This window comes from Prosopis cineraria, unplaced genomic scaffold (genome assembly GCF_029017545.1).
Source record: "Prosopis cineraria cultivar Desert tree isolate PC_DT_omini unplaced genomic scaffold, ASM2901754v1 PC3, whole genome shotgun sequence".
Classification (NCBI taxonomy): domain Eukaryota; kingdom Viridiplantae; phylum Streptophyta; class Magnoliopsida; order Fabales; family Fabaceae; genus Prosopis; species Prosopis cineraria.
In genome coordinates, this window is record NW_026555334.1 from 24983685 (window position 1) to 25002046 (window position 18362).

At 34.1% G+C, this 18362-nt stretch overlaps 2 protein-coding genes across 2 annotated transcripts; one reads left to right on the plus strand and one right to left on the minus strand.

Moving 5' to 3' along the window:
- The first annotated feature begins 7761 nt into the window (after positions 1-7761).
- LOC129304403 (pentatricopeptide repeat-containing protein DOT4, chloroplastic) lies at positions 7762-11212 on the plus strand. The gene has a single exon (XM_054944040.1). The coding sequence runs from the start codon at positions 7868-7870 to the stop codon at positions 10502-10504; it is 2637 nt and encodes an 878-aa protein (XP_054800015.1). The 5' UTR covers positions 7762-7867; the 3' UTR covers positions 10505-11212.
- A 1913-nt stretch (positions 11213-13125) lies between these two features.
- Positions 13126-14983, minus strand: LOC129306548 (receptor-like protein 51). Its single transcript, XM_054947205.1, has one exon. It carries the CDS (start codon positions 14843-14845, stop codon positions 13547-13549), a length of 1299 nt encoding a protein of 432 aa, XP_054803180.1. The 5' UTR covers positions 14846-14983; the 3' UTR covers positions 13126-13546.
- Between the last annotated feature and the right edge of the window lie 3379 nt (positions 14984-18362).

Consider the following 18362-nt stretch of genomic DNA (forward strand, 5'->3'; position numbering starts at 1 on the left):
AATGAGTGTCCAACTTTTAATTGAGAAATAATTTGATTGTGAAATCAAAGCCATTAGTTAAAGTTAGGAGAAAGCTCTCTATAGATACTTAGTTCGCTTCAATCAGACATTAGACGGAGAAATGAAATGTGTCAAAAGTTTGCCTCAGTTGCTATCATTTAACAACAATATTGCTATTAAAACCATGCAATGCATCGTAGTACATGGTGCCTGAACAGCACACATGGCACAAAAGCACACAGGTTGTGGTACATGTGTGTCAAGCCACAATTCATGCCCCTCTGTTACATTGAATGACTATTTTTAACTTTTATTCAAGTGTTTTTACTTTTATCAAGGTCCTATGTTTCCACATACTAATTTAACTCTGATTTATACTTGTAAAGATGAGTTGTTAGTTTTGAGAAAACTTTAAAAACTTAGGGTCTTATTTGTGTAAATTGAAAAATCTAATAATTATATTGATGTTTGGTGTTTAAAGAGGATTAGTAAAGGTAACCTTGTTAGTCTAACTTGGAGATTTTGTAGACATTTTTCAAAATCACACAAATCTGCCTTGTCTTGACTGAACCATTACTTTGACTATTAAGACTAGTGCTTTATTCATCAATCTCTTATCTGGCGTGCCATATCTTATATGTCCATCTACCTAGTATCCACATCATAATATTTTCTCTAGATTATTTCATTCCTTCTTTACCCATTCTTCTTCAGCCTCTTTGCCTTTAGATTTCCTAAGTCCTTTAAATTTAGATTTTGATGAGTTAGCATCACTCTTTCTACCTTCATTATGGTCCTATAAGAGTACAAAATCACGACTAAGTCTAATTGGCTTACTTCAACACATAGGACCACTAGACTATATAGCAAAGGTGATGACTAGCGACGATAGCTAAAAGAGGTAGGAAATCTTTGTGTGCGTGCTAATTGGGATTAGTTGGAGAGATGATGACGCTAAGGGAAAACTAAGGTTTGTGTGGAACGAATGAACTTGAAGTAGAAAACTGTGGCCAGAGGCATAGTCGACTATAGCCCCTAGGTATTTGTTGTGTCCGTATAGACGAAGCTAAATAGGACCAGTTCTTTCTTTGCATTTTTTCCTTTATTCCCTATCTATGAAGGCACTGATTCTTCTTCAGTTCAATTAATTTCATTTCTTTCCTATGAAGAACCCACTTTTTTCCCACTTGCTTTCTCTCAAATTTATATGAACCCAAAATAAAGTTGTCTACTTGTTGTTGTATTTTCCCTTCAGCATCAATAGAAGAAGCTTAAGCAAATGAGGGGGGAGAGAGAGTAGGAGAGTAGAGAGTTCTAATAGAGATTAATAGGTAACTACCTTAGTTCTTTCACCAAAGTAGATATAACTTAAAGCTCCCAAATTTCTTATAACTAATCCAATTCTTTCTTCATTACTTCCTTTATGGTTCTGCTCATTTTGGCTTATTAGTATTGATTAAAGCTGTTTTTTAGGATTTAGATTTTCAATGGCTTGTTGTTATGTTAAACTTATTGTTTTCTTGATTTCTCACTTTTTGAATACAAGTCTACTTTAGGTTTCTAGGATTGAATGTGCTCATTTTTCTGGAATCTTGTTAATTTTTTTTTTCAATTTATTGGATGTTGTACGATTAATGTTTGCCTCTTATTAGCATTTAGATCTGAAAGTGGGAGAGAGATTATGAAGAAAGATGTTTTAATTTTTTTTAAATTTTTTTAAATAACCATATCAAATGTGGCAAGTGACGTAGCTACTAATACAAAATTGACGGTGAAATGGTTAAAGTAACAGCTCAATCACGGCAGAGCAAACTTGTACGGTTTTTTTTTTAAAAACATCGAGGTATTATTGTGCCTTTAAATACTTTAGGATAATATGTATGCCTTAGAAAAAACATTAGGGACAAATTGTTATTTTAACCTTATTTTATTTTGGTATTTTTTTGGAAATAGCTTACTAGATGTATTACAATCCAAGTGCTCTTTTAGATCTTTAGGCTTTTTATGGTTTTATTTTATGAGGTTTATTAAATGATTTCAAATTGTATTGAGCATTACTTTGTAGTTCATGAGTGGGATCTTTTATTATTCTCCCTTTCTTTACATTCAAAATGTAGTCCTAGCATTTTAATCCCTACCTCTACAAACATATAATATCATGACAGCAAAAATATATTATTTCTACTAACAGAATGGATCCCATGGCAGCAAATTGCTTAAGTGATAGCAAGTTTAACAATATAACTGCAAGATTTTTAATGCATTTTGCACATCACCAGCAACTTTTGTGTGGCACTAATAGGTAAAACATATATATATATATATATATATTTATTTATTTATTTATTTATTAAGTGACAACAACAATGACAAACAAGGAATTATATAGCAGCAATAAAAAGAAGAAAATGACAACAAAAGTGACAAAAGAGAGTAACACCAAAGCTCATCTTGATTCCATGATAATGGTTTCATAAATTATAAAAACAATGGTATATTTACCCACTTTATATTCAACTACTTTCAGTATAAAAAATACTAGAAGACAAAGTAGTTTACCTATGCAATTTCATTACATTCCTCTACTTTTAAACTTAGCCATAAAACTTCGTTACATTACCTCATAAACAATAGTCTTCAAGCTCTTCAAGTTCTCTTCATTCTGTGCTCTCATTCTCTTCTTTGAGGTGCTCTTTGTCTTCCTTCAAATGTTGTTTCTCTTCTTCCATGCTTTCATTCTCTTGTTTCAATTTATCTTTGTCTTCTTCATTCTCTTCTTGGTAGTTTCAAGAGTCATTGCACACTAATGATAGATGCGGAGAAGTCAGGAATCCAAATTTAATCAATCAACTACATTAAATATGTTCGAAGAAATATAATCTCATTACATACAACTTCATTCTATTCTATTCTATATACCAAGACTAATAGGATGGCAATTACAACAATGTATGTAATAATTCAAGGCTTTAAACCAAGAAGAAATGGAGAAAGAAAATTACAACAATGCATGTAATAATTCAAGGCTTTGAATTTAAATCTTTTAAAGGCCCTGAAAGTTCTCAAGCAAGTCAGAAAGAACTACATATCCATAACCACCAAAAGTCTGCATTAGAATTATCTTTCCTCTAGGAACTAGCTTAGGTAGCTTCACAAATGGAGATGAATTTAAATTCAAATTTGAGTACCTATTAGACCACGACATTACAGTTAGAACAATTCCAAAGTGCACAAACACTACAAATTGAAGTGAAACTATGAGAAAACTTGTTGCACTAGAATTAATTCTTAAGAAACAGTATATTGAGGCAAAATTAAGCACAGTTCCTTTGCTAAGTATTTAGTTGGTCAATGGAAACTTAACCTATACATATTTCTTTTTTTTTTTGAGAAAAAAATCATGTATTGAAGAAACAAGATTTTGATAGAAAAGTTGATAGCAAACACTTCAAAAAGACAAAAACTATGCCAAAGTTATATTCCATTTCAATTATAAGATTTCACATATGCACAAGTTTTGCATGATGACAGAATGATGACTCCCTATTTTGTATTATAATTAATATGTTTTTTGTTATATTTTGAGAGTCATCAATGGAAAAAAGAAACACTTTCTTACTTTTATAAAGAAAAATTAATTAAGTTCTTCATGTGGATTTATTTTAATATTTTTAAGGAAATTGTTTAAAATGATAAAAATTAAAGTAAGTAAATATTATACTCATATTTATTAATTATGGATAGGTAGGGTATGTCTACATCAAAGTAAGAACGAGAAAGAAGATAAGAAAAAAGTGCTTTTTAGTCCACAAAATAAAAGCAAAAGTTCCTGTGCACTGTCAGAATTTTCAGAATTGCTTACTAGTGACATGGCACCAGATAAAAATGCAAAAACACACAGTTTCATTTTTTGTGCAAAATTAACCTACATAACTCGCCTTTCTGGATTGGAGGAGGCACCTTTCAGCTATTACAACTGGAGAAAACCCTAAGAGAGCAAGAGGAGAAGTCTTGGAAGCTTGGGATCAAGAAGAAGTGGAGAAAATCTTCATTCTATCTTAGTTTTTCAGTGTTTTCCCTTCTTTTCCTTTATGTTGATAGATTCAAATTTTGTTTGTGCTGTTACAGTTTTCATTTCATCTCTGTGTAGCTAAATCTTCTTGTTTTAGAGGACTATAAACCTATTTGCTTAAATAACCTTGGATTTACCATTTAGTTGTTGAGAAATGAAGTTTTGATTACTTGTTCTTGAGCTATTTTGTTTTTGTTTAGTGATTGGCCACCACTAGGTGAGATTTGGGCATTTGGGTTGAATCTTGAAAGAGGAGACTTAAACTAGACTTTGAGAACTAGTAGCCTAAGATTAGTTTAACTAATTTTCTATTAGAATAAGAATGTATCTAATGGACCTAGGTAATTCTCATGGGTTAGGGTTTCTAATGCAATTAATTAATTAAGGTAATAATTTTCTTTAATTGAATTAATTAGGATTCTTAGTAATCAGAAGATATTTTGGATTAATTTAGATTCTCAGATTATCAAAACTCATGGGTTAGGACTCTAGAATATTTTTCTCTTGGTCGACTTGAGTTGTTTAGATATTTGGGAGCCATTATTCAAAATGATGGCGAAATCAGTGGAGATATTTCACATAGAATTCAAGCTGGGTGGTTTAATTGGAGAAAAGCTAAAGGAGTTATTTGTGATCGTAAGGTACCTAATAAACTTAAAGGAAAGTTTTATCGCACTGCTATCAGACTGGCAATGTTATATAGTAGTGAATGATGGGCTCTAACGGGACAGCAAGAACATAAAGTTGGAATAGCAGATATGAGAATGTTACGATGGATGTGCGGACATACACGTAAAGATAAAATTCGAAATGAGCGCGTACGCGAAAAAGTTAGGGTGGCACCTATTGAGGAAAAAATGGTAGAAAATCGGTTGAGATGGTTTGGGCATGTACAAAGAAGACCAAGGAGGCACCAGTGAGAAGAGTGGAACATATAACTTTGAGTCTGATTAAGAGAGGTAGAGGAAGGCCTAAGAGAACACTCTTGGAAGTTGTTGAACGCGATCTCTTAATTAATAATATTCCTAAAAGCTTAATAAATGATAGAGTACAATGGCGTCTTGCAATCCATGTAGCCGACCCCACCTAGTGGGATAAAGGCTTGTTGTTGTTGTTGTTGTTGACTTGAGTTGTTTGTGGATTGAAAGTTATTCTAATTAATCAATTTTAATATTTTCATTTTAATTATTCTAAAATGAATCTCTAGTTTTATTAGCTTAACGTGAATGAATTTAAAAGTTTAATGCCTAATCACCATTTTAATTAATTTCTTAAGAGATCGACCTTGATTTACCGCTAGCTTCAATTGCGACCTGAACATTTACGGTGTCTCTTAATTTTTGTGGGCATCACAGAACATCATAACCTTGTTATGAAATGACAAAGTTACCTGTGAAGAGATACTATTGAAGAAACTTGCACTTATCTTATTTGTATAGTTTTTAATTCCTTATTGAAAAGCAAAAGTTTGTGGCAGAAGTAACATATATTTTTAACAAATATTTTCGTTTTAGGGTCCATTTTTTCATTGGATAAAAAGGCAAAGATGCTTTGGAACTTTTCCTTTAGTTTCATATAGTATCAGGGTTGACCATTTATTCTTGTTTGTTTGACTTGACTTACAAGTGGCAGACACCTTGCTTTTGAAAATATTTAAAAAAGAAACATGTGGCCTCTTGCTTTCTTCAATCGTCTTTTCTTGCTTCTTCTTCTTCTCTTGTGAGCGTCCCCTCCTACTATCAATAAAGACCTCCATTGCTTAAAACCTCAGACACTTCGTTGCCATCCTTGAAGAAGGAAACCTTATCTAAGACATCAAGGGTGAAAAAGCCTTTGACCTTGTCAATGATACATAACCTTGATGAAGAGAATCTGATGATCTAATCCCTAAATTGAATCAAGTTAAAATTCCTAAATCTTCAATCAAGCTTGGATGGAATTGTTGAGGGAAGGAGAATCTCCAACTAAGGGCTACCTTGAATCCTTAAATCTTCAACTAAAATTCCTCGAATTGAATCAAGCTTTTGGATGGTGTCGTTGTTGACTCTCACACATCATTGAAGGAAGATGGCATTGTTGTTGATTCTCAAGCATTCAAGGTTATCATTTATTGGGTAAATTCGATTTGGAGTCAAAAATTTTAGATCACTTCAGATTCTCACCTAAAACTTCATTATCACTAGTTCGACGTTTCTTTTTGTTATTCATTGAATTTGAAGTCCATATTTAAGTTTAGAGTTTGTTATCACTTTGGTTCTCATTTTAAGATTTTGGGTACGATATTTGTTATCACTTTGTTATCACCTTGCTTCTTTTTATGGATGAATTTGGGTCTAAATTTGAGTCTCAATTGCTCTAGATATTTGTTTTTGAACCATAGGAAGAGCTTTCCTTCGAGGAACAACTTCTTTGTCTATTTTCTTCCTTTATGGGCTATTGATTTGTTATTTAGGACACTTTATTTTGCTTTTGATTTATGAGTTGGTGCTAAAAACCAAATCTTTTTATGAGCAGATTTACAGAGATGAGCAAGATTTCTAAGCTAGTGTATGTTCTTTGATCTAAATTTTCTAGCAATGGTGACAGTCATATAGAGGTGGTGAATAATGGTTTTGAGATTTGGTGGCGATAGCTCCCATGTCTGATTTATTTTTTTTATTTTTTATTAATCAACTATCCAACTCAACATGACACATGTACCTTAGTTGGTCAAAAAAATTATTTAGCAATCAATATTAATCAAATTTAATGGCAGGGCAATATTGCATCATTTTGGAGAGTTTCAAGACAAAATTATTTTTTAAAAAAAAAATTTTAGGATACTAGACGTTCTTTAAAAAAAAAAGGTTTGAAGACATTTTTACACTTTTGCCCTTCTTCATTTGATGTACTAGAAAAATAATACTAAAGATGAAATTAACCACTATGTCCCAACCAAGCGGCACATTACTATATTGTCCCTATTTGAATCAAAGCAACTATTCAGACAAAGATGTAGTTTGGACATTGGGCGTTCTATAACAGACGAATCAAGGCAAGTATGTATTTCGAATGAACCTATACGAAGAAACTATTAAGGAGCTATTTGAACCCTATCATATGAAGATGAAATTGAATTGTCCAGTTGCTTTTTGTAGAACTCAGATCCCTAATGTCTGCATCCACTCTCTATGGGGAATTGAGATCTTTAATTTCCCTCTTGCCCTCTATTGAATGAAGATCAAGTCGAAGCTCTCTGATGAAGGATGCTCTTTGGTGAAAGATGACCTTAGCACTAGTTGCCTTCGAATTTTCCTGGCTTTAAAGTTAACGTTTTTTGTGTTCCATAAGACCCTCGAGTGATTTCCAAACGCAGAGGGTTTAACGCATCTAATGGATGAAACATAGAGGAGGGAAATAAAAGCAAAAATAGTAGAGATGCCAAATTAAAAATGGAGGGAAACGATAAGTTGTTGAGTACTATCAAAATGGTTTTCCAAAAAAAAAAAAAAAAGTAGAATAAAGTAACAAGAACTTACTGCCAAACCTTAAATCCATAGAATAAAAATCAAACTTTAAAAAATAATCAATTTTAAAATAATTGAACTTAATAGGTTTGAACTCTTAATAGCGAGGCCTATATGGGCTCGTTCCTTCGGGGCTCTGTCAGAAGGGCTGCAAATTAATTTTGCCATATTATTAAATGACAGTAAAATTGAAATATAATCAGCTGCTTCATGTCGTTGGTTTATCGTTTCGTCTGTAACATGCAGTGTAATTTGCCTTCGCTCTCTTCCCAGACCTAGGAACAAAGCAATGCTGACCATGACTAAGAGCTTGCCAAACTTTGGCACTTCCCTATCCTATTATGAAAGCCCTAAAAATAAGGTAATCTGCGCGGAATCTCCAAATTGTTTCATTTTATTCGGACAATCTTCAAGACCATGTCTGGTCTATTCAAATTTCGAGGTTTCTCGTACGAGTGTTGGTCCCTCTGCCCTGCTTGTGAAGACCGCAGACGTCACGAACATGGATGTGAATGCCAAAATTTGCGAATTCTGCAAAGTGGGTGATCTCAAAAGTGCCGTAGATTTAGTCGGTAGGTCAGCAAAATCCGAGATTGAATTGGAGACTTATTGTTCTATTTTGCAGCTGTGTGCTAAGCGTAAGTCTTTGCAAGATGGTAAACGGGTTCATTCGATTATCTCTTCCAATGGCATTGTAATTGAAGGGATTTTAGGTGCAAAACTAGTTTTCATGTATGTGAACTGTGGAGATTTAAGAGAAGGGAGACGGATCTTCGATCAGATCCTTAATGATAAGGTTTTTCTCTGGAACCTTATGATGTATGAACACGCAAAAATCGGCAAACATCGGGAGAGTATATATCTGTTTAAGAAAATGCAGAACCTGGGCATTGAAGGGAATTCTCATACATTTTCTTGTATTATGAAGTGTCTTGCTGCTTTGGGACAGGTAGGAGATTGTGAAACGGCACATGGCTATGTTTATAAATTGGGCCTTGGTTCTCATAATATTGTGGCTAACTCTCTTATTGCGGCTTACTTTAAATGCGGGGGAGTTGAGAGTGCACACAAGTTGTTTGATGAATTGGATGACCGAGATGTTATCTCATGGAACTCTATGATAAGTGGATTTGTTCAGAACGGTTTATCCGAAAATGCACTCGAGGTTTTCATTCAGATGCTGATTTCAAGGGTTAACGTGGATTTGGCTACATTGGTTAACGTTCTAGTAGCTTGTGCAAATATTGGTGAACTTTCATTAGGTAGAGCCCTTCATGGTTATGGGGCAAAATCGTGTTTTGATAGGGAAATCATGTTTAGCAATACTTTACTAGACATGTATTCAAAATGTGGTGATTTAGATGATGCGATTCAAGTTTTCAAAAAAATGGGTCAAAAAACTGTTGTCTCATGGACTTCAATGATAGCTGCTTATGTGCGAGGAGGCTTAAATGATGATGCTATTCGGTTATTCAATGAAATGGAAAGTGAACATGTTAAGCCAGACAGTTATACGTTGACAAGCATTCTTCATGCTTGTGCTTGTAGCAGCTCATTAGAAAAAGGTAGGGAAGTACACAAATACATCAGAAAGAACATGGGCTTCAACCTCTCTCTCTCTAATGCTCTAATGGATATGTATGCAAAATGTGGAAGCATGGAGGAAGCTCATATGGTCTTTTCTGAAATTCCACTTAAGGACATTGTTTCGTGGAACACCATGATTGGAGGTTACTCAAAAAATAGTCTTCCCAATGAAGCTCTTAGACTTTTCGCTGATATGCAAACAGAATCAAGACCTGATAGCATTACGATGGCTTGTGTCCTTCCAGCTTGTGGAAGCCTAGCAGCTCTTGAGAGAGGCAAAGAGATACACGGGCACATCTTGAGAAATGGATATTCTTCTGATCCTCATGTTTCCAATGCACTTCTTGATATGTATGTGAAGTGTGGGTCACTGGTTCTTGCACAATTGCTCTTCCACAAGATTCCTGAAAAGGATCTAATATCGTGGACTGTTATGATTGCTGGCTATGGCATGCACGGGTTTGGAAATGAAGCAATTGCTACCTTTAAAGAGATGAGGAGTTCAGGTATTGAACCAGATGAGATATCCTTCACTTCCATACTTTATGCTTGTAGTCATTCTGGATTACTAAACGAAGGATGGAAATTTTTCAATTCCATGGAATGTGAGTGCAATGTTGAGCCCAAGTTGGAACACTATGCATGCATGGTGGATCTCCTCGCTCGTACTGGAAAACTATCTGAGGCATATAAGTTCATTGAGAAAATGCCAATTAAACCAGACGCTACTATTTGGGGTGCTTTGCTTTGTGGATGCAGGATTCATCATGATGTGGATCTAGCAGAAAAAGCTGCAGAGCGTGTTTTTGAGCTAGAACCAGAGAACACAGGATATTATGTTCTTCTAGCTAACATCTACGCAGAGGCAGAAAAATGGGAAAAAGTGAAAAAGTTGAGGGAGAGGATTGGTAAAAAGGGACTTAAAAAGAGTCCGGGGTGTAGTTGGATAGAGGTCAAGGGAAAATTTAATATTTTTGTCGCTGGGAATGCTTCACACCCTCAAGCTAAAAGGATAGACTCACTGCTGAAGAAACTCAGAATAAAAATGAAGAATGAAGGGTATTCTCCAAATATGAAGTATGCCTTGATAAATGCAAATGATATGGAGAAAGAAGTGGCTCTATGTGGGCACAGTGAGAAATTAGCCATGGCATTTGGTATATTAAATTTACCACCTGGAAAGACAATTAGGGTTACCAAGAATCTACGAGTTTGTGGTGACTGCCATGAGATGGCCAAGTTCATGTCCAAGACAACCAAGAGGGAGATTGTCTTAAGAGATTCTAATCGGTTTCACCATTTTAAAGAAGGTATCTGCTCTTGCAGAGGTTTCTGGTGAATCAATGGAGGCATTCAATTTAGAGGAGTTAAGGATGGCCATACATATGTAGAATTAGAGGCATGTTACATGTCCTATACTTGTGTTGGAAATGGGAATGTACTATGTTCTGTCAATCATGGATGATCCATCTAACTTCCACTGGAAAAAGCCTCTGACAGATTCACAGTGGGGGAGCATTATAATTTTATGGAAGTCTCAGTTTGCCTTCAGATTCTGATTTCCATCTGATACGCGACCATGCTTATCGATCTTGACAGGGGAATCAACTTAAACATGGTTAAACAAGTGCTATTGCAATACTGGGAAATTGCATTTTGGCGCAGCGCCTTGAGTTTGAAGCAGGGTTATAATAGCATGTGGAAGCCACGCAAGAGGTTCTCTGAATGAGCCACCTGATTTTGTACATGTCAAGGGCATCTTATAAGCAAAAAGCTGTGCATTATGAACTTTTCACAGCCACGTCCATATTTTGTGTGTGTGTGTGTGTGTGTGTGTTTAATAGGAAATATAACCGCTTCCTCACAGGCCACTAATGGTTAATCCCTTTAATCCACTAATGTCTTTTTCTTTTTTTTTTTTGGTTTTTTTTTTTACTTTTCTTTCCTTATTTTCTTCTCATACCAGGATGATAAAAAAGTTGGATGACCATTACAAATTCTTGTTTTCCTTCTTTGTAAACCTATCCCTATACCTTCTCAGGTTTTTGGACAAAACATTTTTTGTCCAGTAATTTCTTAATAAAATGCACATCGGAGTGAAACTGCAAAAAGTTACATGAAACTTCAAAAAACAGAGTTTTCTGAAATCCAATGTGGTTTCCCTCCTCTCTCTCTGTGTTAAGGAAATGCTTATGGTATAAATTTTAGCTGTCCACTCAGTGTGGATGTGGTTAGCTTAGTTGCATTATTTTGTCAAAAATTAAAAAAAAAAAAAAGATATTCTCAATGAATTGATACTGCCCAAGTCAACTCGACCATTAAATTTTATCCAATAATTGCTTTTTGCCCCTAAGAATCTAATTACCATGTACTTACAACCATCACGCCTTGCAACGCCGTAGAGTAATCATCATTCGCCACATCCACCAACCCTGGACCTCCAGCATGTCCTAATCAGAGAAATCTTCAACTACAACCCACTCATCTCTCTCTCTCTCTCTTTACTTTTTTCTTTTTCTTTATTTCTCTCAATTTCCAAACGCATCCTTGAAGATCAGCGTCAGGTAGCCTCATGCCAATTGCCAGGAGACTTAATTTTGTTGTCTTTAGACTGGGATTAATTAATATAATAACAAGTCAGGATGGACAGTTGATTAAGGAAGGTAGATAGATGATGACAACCAAGTTCATCAATGCAAAGTAAAAGATTATAACGAAGGAATCTGAATGGATATAGAAAATATTAGTTGGACAGCTCTAATGTTTATGAACTTTAAGAAATCCACCTGCAAACTGTCTGAATACAACCCACCCGAACTTGCAATTTTCTGATTCACATGCAGCATCTTTACTGGCCCAAAAATTAGGAACATTTATTTCACCGATTCATAAAACAACACCAAGTTCCCGAAAAGAAAAAATGTAATTGTTGGCTGGGAGATATGATGTCACTATATATACAGGTGATATTAATCAGAACTCAATTAAAAGAAATGGAGATGTAAGGAGGAGTCTTGTTTATAAGATTGACGTGGACAAATGGTATAAAGAGGCATATTATGATTTGAATCAGAAATTATGGATATTGCCAGAATCAGGAGATAGATATTGAAACAAATAAATAATATTTTAAGTGGTCACGAATGTAATGCCTAACACACACATCAAAGTCACATCACTTCTACCAACTTTCTTCTCCTCTTCTCGAATTGACATATTATTGCCTAACATTATTTGTGGATGATTGAAACCTTTTTATTATGGCCATTGAAAATGACTACAGACAACAAAAGAACAGATAACAGAACAACATCAGAAACTGTGTGTTCAATTTTGAACCAGAAGAATTTGTAAAGAACAGTGCTCCCTATGGACAAGGTCAGAATATTTGGCGAATGCTTGTTCATAGATGCAGCAGTTCATTTGAGCTGATTTGAACAGAATTGAATGAAAGCTAATTTAGGTTCCTAATAAGTGTAGAAGAGACAACTGCTGTAGTTATCCAACATCATAGTATGAACCATTTTATCGAACCAGACATCCATACCCAAAAGCTTTCATTATGATGCTTTCATTCAGCAAATCAAATCATCAACTATGATTAACAAGGCTAACGTCGCTGAATGAAAACGAAAACAAAAACCAAGGTTTCAAGGGCAATTAGAAAGGCAGATATTGGACATACAAATGAAAACGATTCCTAGGTTTAAATTTTGGATGTTAAATTGACAATCAAAGGAGACCAAAGCCTCATATGAAAAGAATGGCAGGACAGACTTCCCATTTGGTATAAGCTGCATATGGCCTACTCTTCTTCTACGGCTTGTGTAGAACATAAATAAACACAATGTAATTCCAGCAAAGCTAAATATATGACCAAAATTAAAGAGGAGAAAGATTAAACGCTGCAGCGCAATTCAAGAAAAGGGGGGGAAAAAAAAAGACACACTGAAACTGAAATGAGTGAAAAATCAAAGCTCATATAGCACAAGTAAAATTTATCTTTCAAGATATTACACGCAATACCTCTCCCTTTTGACCAAAACAGAAAATGATACAGTGACAGGGCGTGGAATTCAAAGTAAACTTCATGCAATGCACAAGCAATTGATCTAAGCAGCTAAAAATAGAAAGCTAACTTAATGGTTACTCACATTTTTTATCTTCATCTTTTATTGAACACTACTCTTACACCCACCCAAAAGAATTGATCAATGTCTTTTTTTTCCCTTCTTTGCTTTGACAATCACCTCTCATCTTCCCTTTCAAATTCTCTTCTCAGGACACACCCTCCAGCGTATAATAAAAATATCAAATAATGATCCACATAAATTATCGATTGTCCTAATCTAAACTATAAAGCGAGGAACCCTAAATTTCTTCACCGACAACATTTTGAGCAGAGGATTAAGAAAATAATCAGAAAGACAATGGAAGAAAGAGCAATCGCCACACCAAGAACGACCTTGTTTGGGCCATGGTGATGCTCTTTCTTGCGGCTATTATCATCCTCGTCACTGTCACTGTAATCACTGCTATCATCCGCAGAGGACTCCTTTGCTGGTGGAGGAGACATGGGCATTCCATATTTATCACAAGGAGCAATGCCAAGCTTCGTCTTCGAAGACAGGACCGTATGATTATAGCACAGATTGCTGTTGCCACTAAGCTTGAGCACCGTCAATTTCTTGATAAAACTCGAGTTGAAAGGCATGACCCCGCGAAGGTTATTGTTAGCCAGATTCAAATACTTGAGGTTCCTCATATGTGAAATGAAACTGGGAATCGTCCCATTGAGCTGGTTTGAACTCAGATCCATGTGAACCAAACCTGGTATAGCCGATATTGAGCCCGGGATAGGCCCTGAGAACGAATTTGAAGCCAGGGAAAGGTTTTTAAGGGAAATCAAGTTTCCCATAGAAGCAGGTATCTCACCATGGAGCGCATTGGACGAGAGATTCAAGAATTCCAGACCGTCCAACATGGTAATGGAAGCGGGTATGCTTCCTTTGAGCTGATTACCAGAGAAATCGATATGTGTAAGATTTGAATGGATGTACTTGGGGAGGTTACCAGTGAGATTGGCGCGGGAAACGGTGAGAGACCTGAGCTTGTTCATGCGTCCAAGTATAACATAAGGACCGGAAGTCTTGACCTGGACATCGGAGACGGTGAGATCGGTGAGGTTCTCAAGGCGAGAGAGCCAGACGCCAGAGACCTTGTGGAGGCTCTTGACGCATGTGAAGGAGCGAAGAGAGGCGATAAGTTCAGGAGGGAAACGAATGGGAGTGACGGGGCAGTTGAGGAGCTGAAGAGACTGAAGAGTGGAGAGGGATTTGAGGGCGGTGTAGGACAGAGCAACGTAGGAGGAGCAGTTAGAGAGACGGAGAGAGATGATGTGGCGGAAGGGTTTGGAGGAGTCGCAGAGAGTGGCATTGTGGGAGCAAGGGTCCTTGGAGGTAGGGATGTTGAGGGATTGGAGTGCTCTGAGCTGCTTAGGGTCGAGAGAGGAAGAGGAAGAAGAAGGAGAAGGAGAAGAAGGAGAAGAGGAAGGAGATGAATGAGAAGGAGAGGAAGTGGGAGACGGAGTGGGAGAGGGAGGTAGAGTTGCGGAGGTGATAATGACGGGGAAGAGGAGGAGGAGGAGGAGGATGAAAAGAGACGGCGCCGGAGGTGTCATAGCTCAGAGATCAGAAGCAAAGCAGAGAGAGAATGATAGGGTGGAAGAAGCACACAGGACAACGGTAGGGAAAGGGAAAAGGTCAATGAGAAATGGAGACGGAGGGGTAGAGAGGGTATTGGCACTGTATTTGTATCCCTATACTGTGAATGTGTCAGACTAAGACAACACAACACCAACCCAGGAGCCAGTGTAAGTGCCCAACACAAGTTGGGAACATCTTGCTCCTTTTTGATACGTAAATATCAAATATCACTTTCGTATTACTAATATAGATTCGAGTTTGAATTTATGTAAAGGCAAAAAGTTTTTTTTTTAATTTTCTTCTTAGTTTTTTTTTGACCAAATTTTCTTCTAAGTTTAACAAAATTCAAATCTATCATCAATGTTTTAAAGGTTGGATCCGAAGTTAAACTAAAAAAAATAACAAATTGTAATTCTTATGATTCAACGGATTAAATTAATAGTTAAATCGATAACATAAAAATTAAATAAAAATAATGTTTATATATATAAATATATAAATAAAATATTAATTTGCTGATAGTGCTTGGGATTTTAATGTCAAAAACTAAATGTCTGAATCGCTGAAGTTGGGGGTGGAGACATGTTAGTATAAGCTTGCGATTTTAACGTAAAATGTTAAAGTTGGAGACATAACGTTATATCATGACTCATGAGTTTTCAATTTAGATAATAAAGATTGGATCGCTAAAACTAAAGGCAAAGGTTGAAGGATGGATTAGAGATTAAGCATGGGTTGTGGAGGAGAGATCATAAATTAGAGAAGAGAATATAGAATAAAACTAGAGATTAGAGAAAAAAATCGCATCAACTTAGCTTAGGTTTTCTTTTTTTTGTTATTTAATTTTTTTGGTTTTGGATCCGATTGACCTACTCCAGTTTTCAGGTCAACTCCAATTCTCTTAAAATAGCCAGCTCAATCCAATCTAAATGCTAAATTGGTTTAATTGATTAGACCAAATCATTTTGTTTGACGGGTAGTGATTAAACCATTCGGTTCGATTTGGTTTTCACATAACTATCTATCATATAGCTTTGTCAAAGGGGGGGAAGAAAAAGTCATTTTCATATCATCTATAAATAAGGGTTAAAGATATTTTCACTTGTCAATTATGCATTCAAAATTGAGTGATATCTTATGATATAATTGTTCCTTCAATATTTAAAAATGACACATTGCACATTCTTATATTAAAAAAGTTAACTTTAATTATTAGCTAACAAAAAATTACAAAAAATAACCCAAAAATTATAAATAAGTATTCTATAAAACATTTGTCCAAAAAAAGTATCTTACAAAACAATTAATATTAATGAATGTTATTAAATAGTGTGATAATTTATAAGCCTTTCTTCAAAATTTATAAGCCTTTCTTCAAAAATTTAAAGTTGGTGTAAAAAAAAAAAAACATGTTCGTTTATAAAGATAAGATATACTAATTAAATTGTAAATTTCTAAAAAATATTTAAATCTCAAAAGTTAATTTGTAAATTTTTTGTGAAGACATGTAAATAATAATAAAATTTAAATTATCATATATATTAAATTGTGCATATTTTCATATGATATTTTTAGAAGAAATATAACATTTTTTAATTATTTATTGGTATTTTTACCAGCATTTGTAATAGAGTAATTGCTGGTTGGTCAAAATCATATTTTGATATTTTATATGACTAAGAAACAATAATTGTATCCTAATATTTAGATGTAATTTGGAAGACTTAATGTATATTAATTTTTATCTAGGGTACTTATATATAATTTTTGGGTATTTTTTATAATTTTGAGGTTATTTTTTGTAATTTTTGTGTCAACTATAAGTTAAAATTAACTTTAATGACACAGTATTTAACATATCATTTTTAAAAGTTAAGGAAAGAAATTGCATTACGTGCAAGTTTAAAATTGAGTAGATAGATAAGGAGCAAAAATATCATTTAGGGCTATAATTAAATACTCTAATTTCATTTGAATACGACAAAATCGCTCTTTAAATTTGAGGTTTGAAAGGTCCAAGTGATGTTGCTTTAAGGGCATCACCTTTTTGTTTAACGTGATTTCCTGGCCCTTAGAATCATATCTAACCTGAACTTTGTTATAATTAATCAAGGGCAACACTGCAGTTTAGCTTACCAAATTTTTATTTAAATGGACCTGGCAGGATTACCTTGTTTTAATGTTTTGAAAATTTAAGACTTCACATGGTATTGCCTTCTAATTAAACGATGCCTATCCAAGCATATGTTGACCACTTGTCGCTTTACCTATTTCAAGACCATTTTTTTTTCATTGGGGCAAATGAAAAATTAAAAATATTTTCAAAAATTAAAATTAAGTAACATCATCCTTCAAAAAAAAAAAAAACTCCATATGCCATATGAACAATGTAGTTCTTCTCACCCTTTATGTGACTTTTTATTTAAAAAAACTTTTTTTTTTTTGCTCATTTTATTGAGTTTCATGCAAACATATGTTTTTATTCTCCTAATATCTATGAGCATATTTCAATAATGTTTAAATGATAAAAAATAGTTTTTGATAAAAATTTCATATTGTTATTTCCCTTGTATAATCCATGTGGTATGTTCAATATTAAAATACTCTCATTATAATATAATAATTAACATAAATAAAAATGTTTGATTGTTGGCACACACAAAATGTTTGATTAAACATATGGACTGTCATGTTTAATTTCTGCAATATCAACTTACTTATCAATTAAAAATTTATTAGGAGAGCTTTGCTCTCAATGTAGTTTTATCCTTGATCTAATGGATAATTGTATAAAAAGTAATTAATACTCCCTCCATTTAAAAAAATAAGGTATTTTTTGAGAAGTTATATGTTCAAAAATATAAAACATTTTAGGCTTTTGAGGTATAATTATTGCATTTTTTTTAAAAGTGTGCCCATTAATGAATGACTTAATATTTATTGTAGGGTATTTAATAGAAATAATTATGAAAAGATAAGATTAATTTGAAAATAGGTAATTATACTTTATTAGGATGAGATTCAGTTACAAATAACTTATATTTTTAAATAGAGGAAGTAATAAATTTGATTTACTTCTTACATAATCAATCAACACAACGATAATATAAATATAATGAAACAGATAAACAAAGTATACAATCATATAGATGACCGAAGAATTAATTTAAGAAAAAAAACGTATTATTAATGAAACAAGACAAAATGTATGTGGTCATGTGGTGCTGCAACAGAGGTTAATATTTTAAAAGGCATGTGGTTGTTCAAAAGATTGATTTCATACGTAGGAGGAGGCGAAAAGAAACATAGGAGGAAGATATTTAAATGTTTAAAAGCTGGACTTGAGCAACATCCAGCTCTAAATTCCAACCTTTAATCATTGTCAGCTATTTTTTTTTTTTTTGATAAATGAGTAAATTAAGCTTAAACTATACTCCAATATATATAAGATTTGTTAACTAAATTATGAAAATTAATAAAAATTAATTATCT

Coding starts and splice junctions, on each gene's coding strand:
- LOC129304403 (XM_054944040.1), top strand. CDS start 7,868: ATGCTGACCATGACTAAGAGCTTGCCAAACTTTGGCACTTCCCTATCC.
- LOC129306548 (XM_054947205.1), bottom strand. CDS start 14,845: ATGACACCTCCGGCGCCGTCTCTTTTCATCCTCCTCCTCCTCCTCCTC.